The sequence below is a fragment of the Exophiala bonariae genome (genome assembly GCF_035927105.1).
Source record: "Exophiala bonariae strain CCFEE 5792 chromosome Unknown scaffold_8, whole genome shotgun sequence".
NCBI lineage: Eukaryota > Fungi > Ascomycota > Eurotiomycetes > Chaetothyriales > Herpotrichiellaceae > Exophiala > Exophiala bonariae.
In genome coordinates this window covers 824-16,316 of record NW_027042483.1, presented here as the reverse complement: position 1 = coordinate 16,316, position 15,493 = coordinate 824, and the positions used below count along the sequence as shown (strand labels likewise).

The 15,493-nt window shown below is 50.0% G+C and overlaps 5 protein-coding genes across 5 annotated transcripts; 3 read left to right on the top strand and 2 right to left on the bottom strand.

Moving 5' to 3' along the window:
* Positions 1–27: 27 nt before the first annotated feature.
* On the top strand, positions 28–911 carry LTR84_012453 (uncharacterized protein; the record flags this gene model as incomplete). Its single annotated transcript, XM_064855973.1, has 2 exons — positions 28–67; positions 127–911. The coding sequence occupies 2 exons, from the start codon at positions 28–30 to the stop codon at positions 909–911; spliced, it is 825 nt and encodes a 274-aa protein (XP_064707873.1).
* Positions 912–1,385: 474 nt separating this feature from the next.
* Positions 1,386–5,366, bottom strand: LTR84_012452 (uncharacterized protein; the record flags this gene model as incomplete). The annotated part of the gene is made up of 1 exon (XM_064855972.1): positions 1,386–5,366. The coding sequence occupies one exon, from the start codon at positions 5,364–5,366 to the stop codon at positions 1,386–1,388; it is 3,981 nt and encodes a 1,326-aa protein (XP_064707872.1).
* An 844-nt stretch (positions 5,367–6,210) lies between these two features.
* On the top strand, positions 6,211–8,836 carry LTR84_012451 (uncharacterized protein; the record flags this gene model as incomplete). The annotated part of the gene is made up of 3 exons (XM_064855971.1): positions 6,211–7,366; positions 7,933–8,014; positions 8,071–8,836. 3 exons carry the CDS (start codon positions 6,211–6,213, stop codon positions 8,834–8,836), a joined length of 2,004 nt encoding a protein of 667 aa, XP_064707871.1.
* A 1,347-nt stretch (positions 8,837–10,183) lies between these two features.
* Positions 10,184–11,685, top strand: LTR84_012450 (uncharacterized protein; the record flags this gene model as incomplete). The annotated part of the gene is made up of 2 exons (XM_064855970.1): positions 10,184–10,281; positions 10,347–11,685. 2 exons carry the CDS (start codon positions 10,184–10,186, stop codon positions 11,683–11,685), a joined length of 1,437 nt encoding a protein of 478 aa, XP_064707870.1.
* Positions 11,686–12,554: 869 nt separating this feature from the next.
* On the bottom strand, positions 12,555–14,345 carry LTR84_012449 (uncharacterized protein; the record flags this gene model as incomplete). The annotated part of the gene is made up of 1 exon (XM_064855969.1): positions 12,555–14,345. One exon carries the CDS (start codon positions 14,343–14,345, stop codon positions 12,555–12,557), a length of 1,791 nt encoding a protein of 596 aa, XP_064707869.1.
* Positions 14,346–15,493: the final 1,148 nt, after the last annotated feature.

Sequence of the window (15,493 nt, the reverse complement as noted above, 5' to 3'; positions counted from 1 at the left end):
AACAACTATCCTATTCCCACCTTCATCATGGCTGATCGATTCCCTTCCATCGAAGACATTGATGCCGGTAAGACTCGAGGCGGAGATCTGTCAATACTTATGGCAGATGCTAATATACGTGACAAGGTGAAACCGATGTTCGACCCGACTCAACCGCACAAGGAAGTTTCCTGGAACGAGAACGAGCACTTCTTGGAGAAGATGCGGATTTATTTGCAGCCAACGACAAGCCCGGCGCTGCAACAGTTGAGGATGGAGACGATGAAGATTTACTAGGAGGAGGTGACGATTTTGTTTCCGCACCCCAGGCTTCTGGCAGCGTGGGACAGAATGACTTTGACACCTTCGAGAGCTCATTTCCTGCTATTGACTCGCGGAATGATGTACGTTCGCAAGACTTCTTGCCTCGCTCATTTTCCACAGTTGATACCACAAGGTCTAACTTTTTGCAGAACGTCGGCCCTGGCGGCACCATCACCAATTCCTCCCAGCCCTTCCAAGGCTCTGGCTACACCAACTACAACGCACCATCCAACGAAGAAGACACAGAGCCCATCCGCCAATGGCGCGAGAAGCGCAATCAAGACATCAGTCGGCGTGATGAAGCCTCGCAGAAGAAGAAACAAGAAGTGGTCTCCACTGCACAGAAAGATATCGACTCGTTCTACGAGTCCTACAACCGCAAGGTCGACAAGCAGAAAGCCCAAACCGCCAAGGAATCAGAAGAGTTTCTGGCGAAGAGAGAAGACACAACCGCTGGAGGTACGTCTTGGGAGAGAATTGCCAAGTTGGTGGATTTGTCAGGCAAGGGTCAACAAGGTGGTGGCGACGGCAGCTCGAAGAAGAAGATGCGTGAAATCTTACTGAGCCTGAAAGGCGACAAGGACGCACCTGGAGCCGGCGGGATTTGAAGCGAGTCAATCTGTTGTGGATGATATGGGGACTCGAAACGGTAATTGTAGTTTGTACACAATTTCTTGGGCAACGAGAGCGGACGAAGGCCATGTGGGAATGACAGGTCCATAAAAAAGGCCCAGTTGACCATCAAAGTGCCAGTACGTGTGCTTCTCGTGGCTGGAAAACCTAGGTATTACATGGGGCGTTCTTCATGTCGTGGGCTTTCATATCGTGGTCAAACAAGGCCAAAATACGTGCGAGAGCAAAGTCAATAACAAATCTACAAGCACAAACACGCACGGAATCACGATCACGATCACGGAAAGCGTTCTTGTTTTTAATAACTTTTCTTTCATTGTGCTGATTTTGGAACGCCTAACTGATGCAGTTGACTCCCTCCCCACCCCCATTGCTCCCTTGGAGACTTTTGAAAACGACGAAAGCAACACAGGCACCTTGCTGTGCTGTGGCGACGGCGACGAGCAAGCTCAATGCTTGCGGCCCTTGCGACCGCGGCGACCAGTAGGGTCCCGGGTTGACTTGGCCGGCTTGGCGGCGGCGGCGATGTTGCCCTCATCGGGGACTTTCTCTTCGTTGTCGTTGGTGCTCGTTGCACCAGCATTGGCTTCGGCGGCAGCAGAGGCGAACGTGGTTGCAGAGGGGCCCACGCCGCATGCTTCAGGGAAGCGAACCTTGAGCCAGGCTTGGAGCCCGGTGTAGTCTTGGCCTTTGGCCACGATCCATGCCATTTCCACGTGGCCGCGTGCCATGTTCTGGAGATGCTTTGCAACTCCTTTGAAGACGTCCTTGTGGACGGACTCGGTCATGTTATCGGCATCAGTGTCGATCTTAAGGACTCCCTTCAGAAAGGTCGTCAATTGTTGTTTGATTTTCTCCTCTGCAAGGGAGAGAGTTGGGGAGGAGGTTAATGGAGACATTGCAGACGGATTGTTGATGGAGGGAGTTGTGGTTGAGGGAGCGTGCGTGTGATTGTGAAGATCTTCAATAAGATCGGTGGGGTACGTTCGGTTGTGTTGAGATGAGGAAGGTTCAAGTTCTGGACTTGCAAGATCAGGCAAGACTGGTTTGGTGGTTGGAATCGAAGATCGAGAACGAAGATCTGGGAGAGGAGGGACCGTCACAAATTCAGATTTGGATTTAGGTTTCCATGAACCTGAGAGTAGTTCGTTCAGACGCCTGATGACAATTGCCTCATTCAGGTCGTCCTGTACGTTGCCAGACTTTGAAGTGAAGTGCAAACCACTCTTGACCATACTTGGTGATTTTCGGGTAACATGCTTTAAACTGACCTTCTGCTGGACTGGTTCAGGAAGCTCATAAGGCTTCGAAACCTCATCAAGAATCTCAAAGAATCGAGCTGTAGTAACGACGTCTTGCGCTAGGGGGCCGTCAGACAACACCATGTGGATGTCCTTCAGGTCCTTGATGTGTGACTGGATGTCAAGCAACAGTTGATCTTGTTCCTCTGCATTGCTTTCAGGATACAGATTGAAATCACGCTTCAGCTTTCCATTAAAAATTCTGATAGCATGTCGCAGTTGACTTCCATAGACGTTGGTCGCAAAGCAACGGGGGTCAAGAAGATTGATGTTGTCTGCAACCTCCTGAGCCTGCAGCGCATATGTATCCGCGACAGAGAGTGCACCTGGCGTACCCTCTTTGAGGAAACCCTGGGCCATTCCTTGAAGAATATCGGTCAGGGACGTTGATGGACCTGGATCAGCTGTCAATGCCTGTTTGCCCTTTGGCTTGAACTTCCCATCCATTTGTTCTCTTCGAGACTCTTCAACTTCTGACGGCATAGGAAACGTTGCAATGAATTTGTCCTTGTTCTCCAGTTGTACTTGTGACCTGCATGCATGTCGGAAGTTGCAAAGATATCGTGGATCATCGCACATGTGGTAGAAGCGACCCATCACATCCCCAAGCCTATCCAGGTTTCTTGCGTTGTTGGTTCTATCAGTATTGATGAGAACACTTGCCATGAATGCTTCAAGGACCTTGAGATTTTGATAGCCCTGGATTTGACAATTCGCACCGAAAGAGAAGGTGCAGGCCATGCCAACAATGTCCATTGCCATAATTGGGGCATCATGTTTTTCCCACGTGCCTATCTCACTGGTCAAAATGAAAAAGAGATCTATCATAGCTTGTCCGATAAAGTTGAACGTAAGAAACCAATCTCTGCTGCCAGACATTGCTTGTTGAGTCAAGACGCTCTTGAGGATTTTGAGGTTGTTCTTAGCACCCTCAAAGTCGATTCGAATTTGATGTGTTAGACGTTGAGCAATCACAAGAGCGGTTTGACCGGGGCAGATACCGCGGCTCTGATACTCGACGATCAAATCAAGACATTGCTGTGCAGGAGGGAATGGGATGCTCATGTTTGCTTGGTAGAAATCCATTTCCCAATTCCAAGGTTCAAATACGAATTGTGGTTCGGCGTGATTTTCTGCATAGACTCGGAACATCTCCCATGGCCCATCGTCAACATACATTCGATAGTGTAGAGCCAGGCAGTCTCGGAACAGTGCCGCATCATTCAGATTTCCATCAGGGTCAAATAGTCGCTGAAGATGCTTGAAATCATGTTCGCTTGTTGCTCCGCCGGCATGCTTGTCTGTCGATGCTGAAGCACGATTTGTAGCTGGTGCTCTCTTCTTGCCCACATGGGTGGCAACGAATTTGGACATCTGTGTTTCGACCTTTGAGAACGCGTCCAAGAGAGCTTGTGGTGGGTTGTTCTCCAGACGAATTTGGTCTTGAACAACACTCAGGATGGCCATGTATTTCTCTGGTTGCTTTTGAGCGCCCGTAATGACAATCTTAGTCAACTTGCCCGAAAGTTCCAACAGGCTGGAGCCTTTTCTTGCCTCTAAAGTGAGGGCTTTGAGTGAGCGTTCAGCCATCAATATGTGCATAGCCTCTCCAATCACAATGTCTGACAGTGGTGGGATACGAGATTTCAAGACAGCTCGTGTCTTGATGGTTGAAAGCGCCTTCATCACCTTTTCATCAGATTCATGGGCCATCTTCTTTATCACCTTCTTCATGTCTTCCTTAGCCTGTGCTTCCGTCTTCTGGCATTCGCGGTTGGCTTCCATCGTTTCTTTGTCCATGTTGAGTTCGGTGTCAGCAACTGTGGATTGAGGATCTTTGCCCTGCATTTTGAGACGTAGGTTCATCATGACTTCGACAACGTTGTTACAAGTTCGGGTTTGACCGTCGGCAGTAGTGACATCAACTGTAAATCCTTTAGCGTTTGGTTTTGCTAGCATGTCCTCCAGTGCTTGAAAAGACTTTTGAAGGACTGGGGACATAGGCCCATTCAATTCAAGGACACTGCGTAGATCAGTGATAGCGGTTTGGACGTCGTGAGGATCTGAGGCACTGAAAAAACCTTTCATAACAGTCAAGGCTTGAGAAAAGGCATCAGCGTTAGAGGAAGCCAATGTCTTAGAGAGAACGTTTGAAAGACTGGCAGGATTTGTTTGTTGTTGTTGTATGTGTGGTAATGTCGGCTCGGCGTCCAGTATCATCTGCCTGAATTCATTGTTCTTCTTCTCGGCGTCCGCCATTTCTGAATTAGCCTGGTCTAGCTTTACGCGGGCATCGGCGGGAGACACTCTGCCAGCGTTCACGTCGTGGCGGATCTTGTCTAGCCTTGCCCGGATCCTTCTGACGATATGTTCATTCTCCTTCGCAGCTTCCAGGATCGCACTATTCCGAGGGTCGAGCAAGAAGTCTTTGGTAGCAAGTATATCCAACGTCGATTGGTCCAAAGGACTACCCTTATCGCTCTTTCCTGGATGTGGCCCATCAAGAGCAGGACGAGTGGCCTTATCCAAGATGGCAGTTTTGCGATTCCTCAAGGCAAACTCTTCCTCATCATCCTTCTTGACACGCACCAACTCAACATCTCGCTGTTTCCGCAGAGCTTTTTGCATTCTCTGAGATTTCTCCGCCATTATCCTCGCATGATAATACTTGATGGTGTCCATTTCCATCCAGGAAACACCTTTCGTCTTTGCACGCTTGCACACTTCATGCTTGCACGGAAAGGCGCGGCCATGGGAACTCCCCACGCATCCATTATCAGTATCAGCATCTAAGCAGCAGGTTCCATGTCCTGTGAACTTGAAATCACCACTGAGTTGCGGCTTGAACAGGTTATCCAGTGCGGTTGCATGCTCATCGAGCAAGGCTCGTTGTGTTTGGTGTCGTGAGGACTTCTGCTCAAGCTCAGTCTTCTCCTTCTCAAGCTTTGCTCTTTCGTTGAGGAGTTCATTATAAGTGCGGATGTCTTCATCAGCCCAGCCATCAACATTGTGGCCATCCGCAGCCTTCAGCGGGCTCCCGCTTTCGGCAGCGGAGATTAGATCAGAGAACAGATCATGCTGTATATCAAAGGCACCCAGTTTTAGACTCTTACCCTTCGTCTTGCCCATGTCTGGGTATCGACGTTGCGGATCGCCGTGTGAACCCGAAATTGACGGAGTATAGATGAATATGCTTGACTGGCGGGATCGCTAATGGTGGAATTGAATGGCTAGATACGAAGCTATGATGGCTTCAATACCTGCAAAGCAAAACAATACCAGCAGAATCCACGCCAGATAGTAGTTTGGCGTGCTAAAATGCTCCAAACCCGTCAAGGGAGGATGTCTCTGCAAGGTTCGGAGCTAGTTGGTCTGCTTGTAAACTCGTTACACCTGCCGCCCCGACGAGTCAAACGCCGAAAGACAGCTGTTTCCACTCCCACAATCTCGACTTCAGGGTTGAAAGAGATGAGTATACATGGCTCAGGTGTATGTGACTGCATTGTTCCCTGGAGCTATACTGGGTCACAAGTCCAATCCTCGGGAAAGTCCAGGTAGCGTGATGTCGACAGTGAGTTGAGTGCACAGGTCTGACACGTCAAGAATGGCTTTCGGTGGTTTGCTTGGTTGATTGTTGGTTGGGTAGAAAGAGGATCAAAGGATGATTACATTCTTTACATTTTACAATTAATCCTGATGTCCAGGATGGTCAACCGATGAATACAAGGCTGTTCTGCTTTTAGAAAAAGAAGTCAAGATCTGAGGCTGGAACAGGCGTCGTCCTGAGATCCGGAATTGGCGTTCTGCAGAGTTTCTTGGCCCGGGTCCGGGGGATCTATATTCCGAGCTCATCCACGTCTATTTTTGTGAAACTCGTTTACTCGCATTATTGCACGCCGGAGAACTTCATTTAGTATTGCTTGATCATGGCAATTCTCGGATCGAAATAGTAAACCTAGAAAAAAATTCTAGCATGGCGACAGAGAACGTCGGGTCGCAAAATGAAGACAGCATCTCAGATAGCATCCGAGACATCCTCAATGCCGCACAACACCACGATATTCAGACCCTCGATAGGTTGATAAACGAGACTTCGTTCCCAGATTGCAAGGCAGTGGACGTCCAAGATCCCACGACAGGCTTTTCGCCATTGCATGCTACAGTCTACGGCAGCCAACCTCAGGTGAATGGAACAGGGCCAAACATACTGTCTAGTGAGGAACGAGCGATTGAACTCGTGAAGTTTCTGTTCGAGAATGGAGCTATCTGGAATCAATTGGACGCCAACGATGAGACTCCTGGTTGTCTTGCTTATCGACTGGGTTTAGAAGCCCTCTACCAACTCATAGTCGATGCTGGAGTTCGCGCTGAAATGTTACTCGGTCGTTTAGAAGAGTATGCGAAACTAGATGAGGGAGAAGAGGGCGACAGTCACCAGATTGAAAGTGCCACTCCTGACGACATTTCTCCTGAGCATCCAGACGTTGACAGTTCTACGTATCTGGCATCCGCATTGTCCAGGAGCGGCAGCATGCTACTAGATGAACAGCAAAACGGGGTGATGATGGCGTGGGAGAGCGATATCATGAAGAAATCTGCAGATGCACTTTTACCTCGACCTGGACTTCGCATTCTCAATATTGGGTTTGGAATGGGCATTATCGACACACATATCCAAAATCACTCAAACAAGCCTGCAAGCCACCACATTGTGGAAGCACACCCAGACGTGCTCAATGAGATACAGAGCACGGGCTGGATGGACAAGCCAGGCGTGGTCGTTCATAGGGGCAAGTGGCAAGATGTACTCCCTGGACTTGTAGCAGAGGGAGTCGAGTTCGATTCGATCTACTTCGACACTTTTGCAGAATCATACGGCGAATTCCGTGAATTTGTCTCTGAACAGGTTATCGGTCTTCTGGATCAGGACGGACGGTGGTCTTTCTTCAATGGTATGGGTGCTGATCGACAGATTAGCTACGATGTATATCAAAAAGTTGTCGAGTTGGATCTTTTCGAATCCGCTTTCGACGTTGAGTGGGAGACAGTCCAGCTTCCAAAGCTCGATGCCGAATGGGAAGGTGTACGGCGAAAATATTGGAATGTCGAGAGTTACCGGCTTCCAATATGTAAGTTTATGGATTGAGAACACATCATTTTTGCTACTGCACCTTCGAATGCTGGTCTGCAAGTGTTCGCATAGTGCTCATCTTCTTATCGAAGCAAAACTCGGCATTCCACTTTCGGCGTTCCGCTTCTCAAAGCAGCATGCCGTGTCATTCGCCAATTGCGAAGCTGAGAAGACATATTCAGAACCAATATCCAACTTACTCGATGGAAAGTGTCAATCAATCCCGTTCGTCCCCCCTCTCTGTCTCTCGGGCTATTGCCACCGAGATACATTCGGTGCCTATTGCCCCGCATCCGTCGCTCGCCAACCCCTGGAGTTATCTCGTTACTCCACACTCTCCACGTTTTTGACACGATGGGCGGCATCATTCGTAGGATCGTGTTCTCAAACAAGGTGGGCGGCTCCGCGTGTCCGAAGAGGAGACCTCGGAATGACGACTGCGGAACTTTGGGATGTTGATATAAATACTGGGGTATTCAATCGATGGCCGTCGAGCAAACTTTTGCAATTACTGTATCATACTCCAACCAAACCCAAGGCATCACCAGAGTTTGTCAAACACAGCAACAAAGTCCAGTAACAGCTATCGAGCAGAGAGAATGGCATACAAGAGGACAGCCATTGTGACTGGCTCTAGCCGAGGCATGTAAGTTGAATTATTTTCTAGGTTGCTCGTGGGAGAATAACTCACGCCTGTTCCAGTGGCGAGGCTATCGTCAGAAGGCTAGCTCAGGAAGGCTACGCAGTGACAGTCAACGACGTCTCCGCGAACAAGGCCGGAATCGACAAGCTCGTCGATGAGCTAAACTCCAAGCATGGAGCTGGAAGTGCCATCGGAGTTGTTGCCGACGTCACATCGTCATCAGAAGTGCAGAATTTGATCAAGGAATCCGTCGAGAAGCTTGGAGATCTCACCGTCTTCGTTGCAAATGCCGGTATCGCACAGGTGGCCCCGGCGCTGGACATCTCGGATGAGGATGTGATGAAGATGTTCAATGTCAACTTCATGGGTGTCTGGCTCTCATATACGCACGCTGCACGCCAAATGATCAAGCAGGGGCCTGTTCCGGAAGGAACCAGTGGCTACAAGATCCTAGGGGCAGCCTCAATCGTTGCCTTCAAACCTTTTCCTTTGTTGGCACATTACAGCGCATCTAAATGGGCAGTGCGAGGCCTCACACAGGTATTCGCAATGGAAATGGCCAAGCACAAGATCAACGTCAATGCCTACGCTCCAGGAATTGTTGGAACTGCGATGTGGGATCTCATCGACGAGAAACTGGGCGAAATCGAAGGCCGCGAGAAGGGCTCTTCTGTCAAGAAATACAGCTCGGAATTGACAGCACTGGGTAGAGTCAGTGTGCCTGAAGATGTGGGAAACCCTGTGGGTGGTTTCTTATGCTCCAAAGATGCAGAGTTTATCACAGGTCAAACAATCGTTATTGATGGCGGTATCATCTTCACGTGATAGACTATATTAAAGAAAATAGAAATGCCACATGCGTCGCCATCTGCTTTAAGTTGTTTCTTCTTGTGTATTGAAGTGAAAATGACCCTTCCGGATGTTTCGCTCCTCGTCTCTACGCAGGCTGCCCCTCTCCCGCCTTTGGTGGATAGCTCTTGCCATCGACTTCGCGCGTGGGCGTGCAAGTGCACCTCTCGCCCTCTGGGATGGAGTCCATGACAGAAGGGATATGATTGCCACAACCCCACCAGGTTGATTTCTCTGAAACAACTCGCGTCAGTCATGGGAATGGGAATGTCTGCGCTAACCAACGTAGTGGTATAGGGGAAGCGCCTCGAGCAACAAAGAGGCGACAGTAACCACTCCAAGATCACAGGCTACTCACGGCAGTTAGAACAAGTTCTTTTCATGCACATTGTTGTGTCTTCTGAATGATCTTTGAGTTGAGATGGATTCTGCCGGGGTCAAAGGAGGGCAAACTTGGCGATACTTGCACGAAGCTTTGTTGATGAGTGAGAGTGGACTTTCCGGAGAGCGAGATGATCGCTTTGATGTACTTAAATTTAAAAGCAATATAGGTGCTACAGTATCCTGGATCTAGTTGATGGCAGCAGTAAATGAGTGGTATTGGATGGAAGAAGACATGATTAGTAGCTGTGATATATAACTCCGCACGATCCTCGGGGTGTGTAATTGATGCCCGAGGTCCCCGAAGGTCCCTTGAGAGAACGCAGAGTTTCGTGAAGTAAATTCATACTCGAGCCACCAATTCAACGATTTACGAAAGCATTTGCTGGTACCAGCTCACGATACAGGCTAGACGCTGATATGGTCTACTTGAGAAAGATCATCGGACTCGTGATCACGATGCATATTCAGTTCAACTTCACGTTTCGCTGCGCAAATTGGGCTCGGCTTCGGAAAAACTTAGCGTACGTTTGGGGTTTCTTGGCAGTGCAACGTGACCGACCTGGCATCCAAAACGCTCAGCCCTTTCTCCCAGACTCAGGCTACCAAAGTAACATCACGACAACAACTGAATCAGAGCTCTCCCAAGACCTTTGATTGATTCTCAGATTGTTCTTCACATATTCACTGTCACACCCTTCGTGTTACCTGTATATACAAGAGTCGACAGAAGTGGCCTGTGTTCTACTTTTGCGCTTCGCCGTAACATTGTCTGTTTGCTACAATCTGGCCATAGCTCGTAGCGTAGCCTTCTGCTGTCTGCCGGACTGTTAATTCATCCAAAGTTGGATCCTGCGGCGGCAGCGTGGCACTCACTTGAGCTGTGATCGGACGAAACATCTAGACTTCTCTCGGCGTTGGCAAAAAGAGAAAAACAACAACATGTCATTCACGGACGAAGCTCTCAAAGCCAAGCTCTCCACCCTAAATGAGACGCAGGATAGCATCGTGTCGGTCTCACAATGGATCATGTTCCATAAGTATGGCATGCCCCTAAACTCATCCTCTTCAATTTGGTGAGAGCAGATACTCACATTCATCATAGACGACACGCGGACCGCATTGCCAGCTACTGGTTGACCCGACTTCGTGATGCGCCACCCCCGAAGCGACTAAACTTTATCTACTTGGTCAATGACATCGTGCAAAATGCACGAGCACGCAAACGCGCCGAATTCCCGGATGCTTTTGCAGCGTTGATGCCCGAAGCCATCCAAACCGCCTACAGATCCAGTCCGCCCGAGATCCAAACCAAGATCCGGCGCGTCGTTGAAGTCTGGCGGAATCGGAATGTCTTCGAAACCCCCATCCTGGAGGCAATCGAGGCCCGAACCGATGAAGTCGACAAGTCAAAGGGCTCTTCAGGGAAGAAGACCCTCATGGGTCAGTCTCTCTTCACCTCCACGTCGTCGACCGGCATGCCGAAAGAAATAGAAAGCCTCGCACCGCTCCAGATCGCCGTCACCAAGGAGACCATATCCGCCCGTCCGGCCATCGACACGGCTCAGGCCGAATACATCAAACTGAACGACCCGGCTGCTGCACTGCCAAGTCCTCCAGTTCACGCAGCCCGCTTATCCAGCCTCATCAAATCGCTCGCTGCTGCGGAGTCATCAGTCTCAGCAAGCATCAAAGCGCGAAAGGCCTTGGTCGCCGACCTCGAACGGATACTGGAAATCAACAAGGCGGCGCTCGCGAAGGACGAACAAACATATCTCGAACTCGACAGCCGCAAAACCAGCACGGACGCAAAGAAAAGAGAAGTCGAGGACGCCATTATCCGCGGTCTCTCGTCCGTCGAAGGCCCCGCAGACACCACTCTGCCCGGCATCAGCGCGATCGGCGACGACATCCTCTCTCCGGGGCTCGACCACAGCGCAGCAGCAGGCGACGGCGGCTTTGGCCGACCTGAGATCGAAGAACTCACGCCCGAACGAGACCTAGACGGGGACGAGCAGGGCTTCATGGGCTATAACCCCTCGGAGCCACTGGCCGCGACACCGACACACCAGGCGCCAATCCCCAACAACCCGGCCGTCGCGGCCGTTCTCGCCGGCTTCGGCAGCCCCTCCGCTCCGCAACCAAGTGACTACAGTCCGACCCAGGGCATCAGCGGCTACGGCAGCAACGTCTCGCGCGTGCGCTCGTTCAGCGGGAGCGGAGGGGGCATCAACGGGCTGAGTGCGAAGAGACGCAAGCTCAGCCACGGCGAGGACGAGATGGTGCCTGATCTGGGCGAGATGGGCATGGAGGGTTTTGGCCAGGCGTCTTCTTTTGCGGTGGGCGACTACGGCGGCGGCGGCAGCAACAGCCATGGAGATTTCCTGCAGAGCCTTGATGAGGATGTCGACGAGTTGTTGAGGCAGGAAGGTGGTGGTAGATGATGCGGTTGATTCGAGTTGAACTGCCAGTGAGATTTTCTTTCAGTCGGAATGGAAGATAACTAGCAACGAGGCAGCCAAGGATCGGATTCATCGAAGCATGTTGCACAATCTTACTGGAGCGGTGGAATCGCGCGATGAGCCTGTGTCGGAAAGTACACAGATGGTCAGAGTGTGGTATGGAATTCCGAAAAAGAAAAAATGACCTGGAGACCAGACGGCGAGCGGAAGAATGCCAGAAGAAATACGACGAAGTTTGTGGAGTTGTAACAATAACACCTCGACATTGAAACCACCTTCAGTGGTTCCATTTGGTAGCGTTGAGCGATCTGTTCTATTAGGTAGCTACAAAATTGCTTTCATTCATTACATGCTAATGTTCCATGATGGGCTGATGTTGACTGACTAATGCTTCATAGACCAATTGTCTATCGAGAAGAATTGTCCGTTTGTGGTTGTGCCTCAGAGTATTTGGACATCTAAAACAGTAGATCTTACAACCTCATGCTCACCCTGACAACTCCCCAAGCAGAAATACTAATCTATCACCACTAGTATGAAGGCAAACCCGAGATCTGGAGGAGGAATATTTTGTCCTCATCAGAACTCCTGTATCGTATGCGTTTGATTCGCATAGGGCAGCTTTCGAAGCGGTCAACAAGTGATGGTCTTTCAGTGATGGAATTGAATGGGTTTTCTCCTGTCACGAACCTGCTGATGTGATCGAGCCTCGTTCGATAGTTGAATCCCAAAATGCGACGGTGCATGAAGCATGTCGACTTCTTCTCGATGATCGGATGTGGATAGAGCGAGACGAGTGTGAGACGAGTCCGATTTGAAGGTTGAACGCGTTTGAGTCCCATTGGAGAAGCTCAGCCTACTGGTCTTCGGAAAGGATGTGCTTCAGTATTCAGCACCCACTCATCGAGATTTACCACGGACGGCTCGCTGAAAATGAGATAGAAGTACTTGAGTGTCTCGGCGAGCCAAAAGCTCTCCATTCGATCGCTCTTCTCAGTAATCGGTTTCCGCACGTCGTGGACTGCAGCATGAGCAATGGGAGTCCGTGTCTGGACATCAATTGCCTTAAACATCTTCCATGCGACCGCTGGCAAGGCAGGATCGCCGGTGATTCGGTACAGGATGAAGATAGATTCAATAGCTTCCGGTCGCAGTATATATCGGTTGTCAGTGTGGTCAGTAAAGCCAGGGAAGATGGGCTTCTTCTTGGCAACGTATTTGCCGCGCTCGACGCCAGACATGTTCTCGGTCTCTTTATTCGAAGAGGTTCTCTGCGCAATGGCTTCATACCATTTGTCATCATTCCACTCACATTTCCCTAGATTTGGCTCATCGATACCCAAATGGCATGCCGACAGGAAGAAAGTTTCTGGCATCAATCCGGAGGGCATGGCATTGTAGGCCCAGATGCAACCTTCGACCAATCGCCTTGCAGTGCGCAAATCTTCAGGACGAGAAAATATTTGGGCACCGATAGCTACCATACCACCAACGAAGCAGGTCAAATGTTGGCCCTGTGGTTCGAGGTTCGAGGTTGGAGTATTGTTGACAGACGCTAATTGGGCATTTCCGCTAAACAAAACGTCTTCACCTTGAGGGAGCATGGGACGAAAGAACAGGTATCGTTTCGCTGCTTCGATGGCGTCCTCATACATCTTTTTGTACTTTCCGTCACGACCTCCAAGAAGCATATATTGCTTGGGCAGATATTCGTAAGTCGAATCGGCCATACCGCCAAAGGTAAAATGGTTGTAATCAAAGGTCAACGCCTTTGCATTCACAATGGTGGGCCACAATCCGGGAATGTTGGTTTGATCCTGGTGCAGTTGCATCAATTCAGCTATTCTGGTAACCAGATCGAAGTATTTGGGGTCGCCTGTAAGTTGGCTCAACCTTGTGAACTCCAAAGTCAGACTCCCAAGCTCAGCGAGTAGCGTAGACTCGCTAGGTTCAATTGGAAGACCTTGTGCGCTCTGCTTCCAGCTCCAACGCGCCATGGGCATGTGGTTTGGAGTATCGAATGCAGAGTATAAAATCTCGCCCAGCTCAGTAGCCTTGTCAAGCAGGACTTTGTCCTGTCCTGAAGATAGATCATACGCGGCAAGAAGCCCACCCATGTATCGTATAGTAGTCTCAAATACATTCAAAGTCTCCTCCTCATTCGTAGTAAAATCTACGTGTTTGACCGCATTGACACATAAGTCAAAGTCGGCTTTCAGATCCATGATCCACAAAGTATCCATCGTGTCAACCAAGGTGGCACCCCATCCACCAAAACTCGACCGGTATGCGCCGCTGATGGGAGCAACCTCGTCACGTGTCCATGCATGTTTCTTGTATCCATTCCAAGAATGTAGGAAAGCATCTTTCACTGCAGCTTGTCGCTTCTCTCGGATGGCTTTGGCATCGATGGACTCGGGGTGTGATGCGAAATCATACTGTATTCTTGGGATCTGAGTAAGAGGGCCAGTGGGTAGGGCACGATAGGATTTTACTGGGTAGCGCTCTTGATGTTTCACCCAGTGGACTTCTACACGAGGCAAGGCATACGATGAAGGTTCTTTGGGATAGAGGAATTGGTAATACAGAATACATGAGACGAAGAAGGCCGGTATGAGCCAAAGGCGGCGAATACGTATCATTGTAATCGACAACTGAGGAGGTCCCAGCCCCAACTTATTGTGATGAAAGACATTCGAGACTGAGGCATCGCAGCATCCAAGGGCAGTCTCGCTATCCCGGGAAGATGAACCGCAGTCGGTATGCCTGCCCCATTTTTGGCCCCCCATGAAACCAAACTGTTTGGCGTTCACTTGGGGAGTGTTGATGCAGGTACCAAATCCATTAGTATACGCTATCGTGGTTAGCTCCAGCTTTAGCTTATCCCCGCATACGCTAGCCTGACTGCAGAACACCATTCGTCACTTGCTCACTATGCACATTCTCATTCCCAGATACAGGTACGGGTGACAAGTTATAACTCGAGCGGTCCAAGCTCGCTTCGTCCCAACATCGACATTTCCTGCCGCATGCTCTGCTCCGAGTCTGTCATGCTATCATTATGGCGATAACTGGGTGAGTCACTTGAGCTCTTCTACCCTTACTTACAGCTAATCTGTCTCGAGGCTGTTCTTCCTCCCAATTCTCCCAAACCAGTCTTCACCTTCATCCGTCTTGATATCTCACATATCTCGAGCATTTCCGGCTCAACCACTCCCACCCTTCTTTCTCGATCACCGACTATTCATCGATACTTCTTCCCTCCTCCCAAATGCCGACACGACTCTCCGTAGATTTACGAGCATCCTGACTCTTTCTCACACCCCCACCAAGACCTACATCGCTACATCCCCGCCCAAAGACATCAAGAAAGACAACGATGTCCCCATTACACCCACCATGATCACCATCCCCTCCTCCAGCCTCGAGTCGTTCACTCAGCTGGTAGGCACCAAGCTACAGCCACAGTGGGCCCACCGACAATCGCTGATCTTGGAAAATGGCACATCGCTATCCTTGGGTGATAACGAGTGGACCGTCCGTCTCGGTGATTTGAAGATTCCCAGCCGTCCAAATCAAGCAGGCAGTGTCATTCGGGCTTTGGTGTTTGAGATTTCTTACAACAACAGTCCAGACGAAGACAGTTCCAGCGGGGATTCAATCGTGCAGAAGGACGATGAGGTTCTGGTCCGGAGTTTTCTCGACTCATTACTGGAAGGCACTGGTGTGCGCATCGATGGCTCGACAAACAGCCGATCTTTATTCCGCAAGACTGGGACTACCGCTGCCG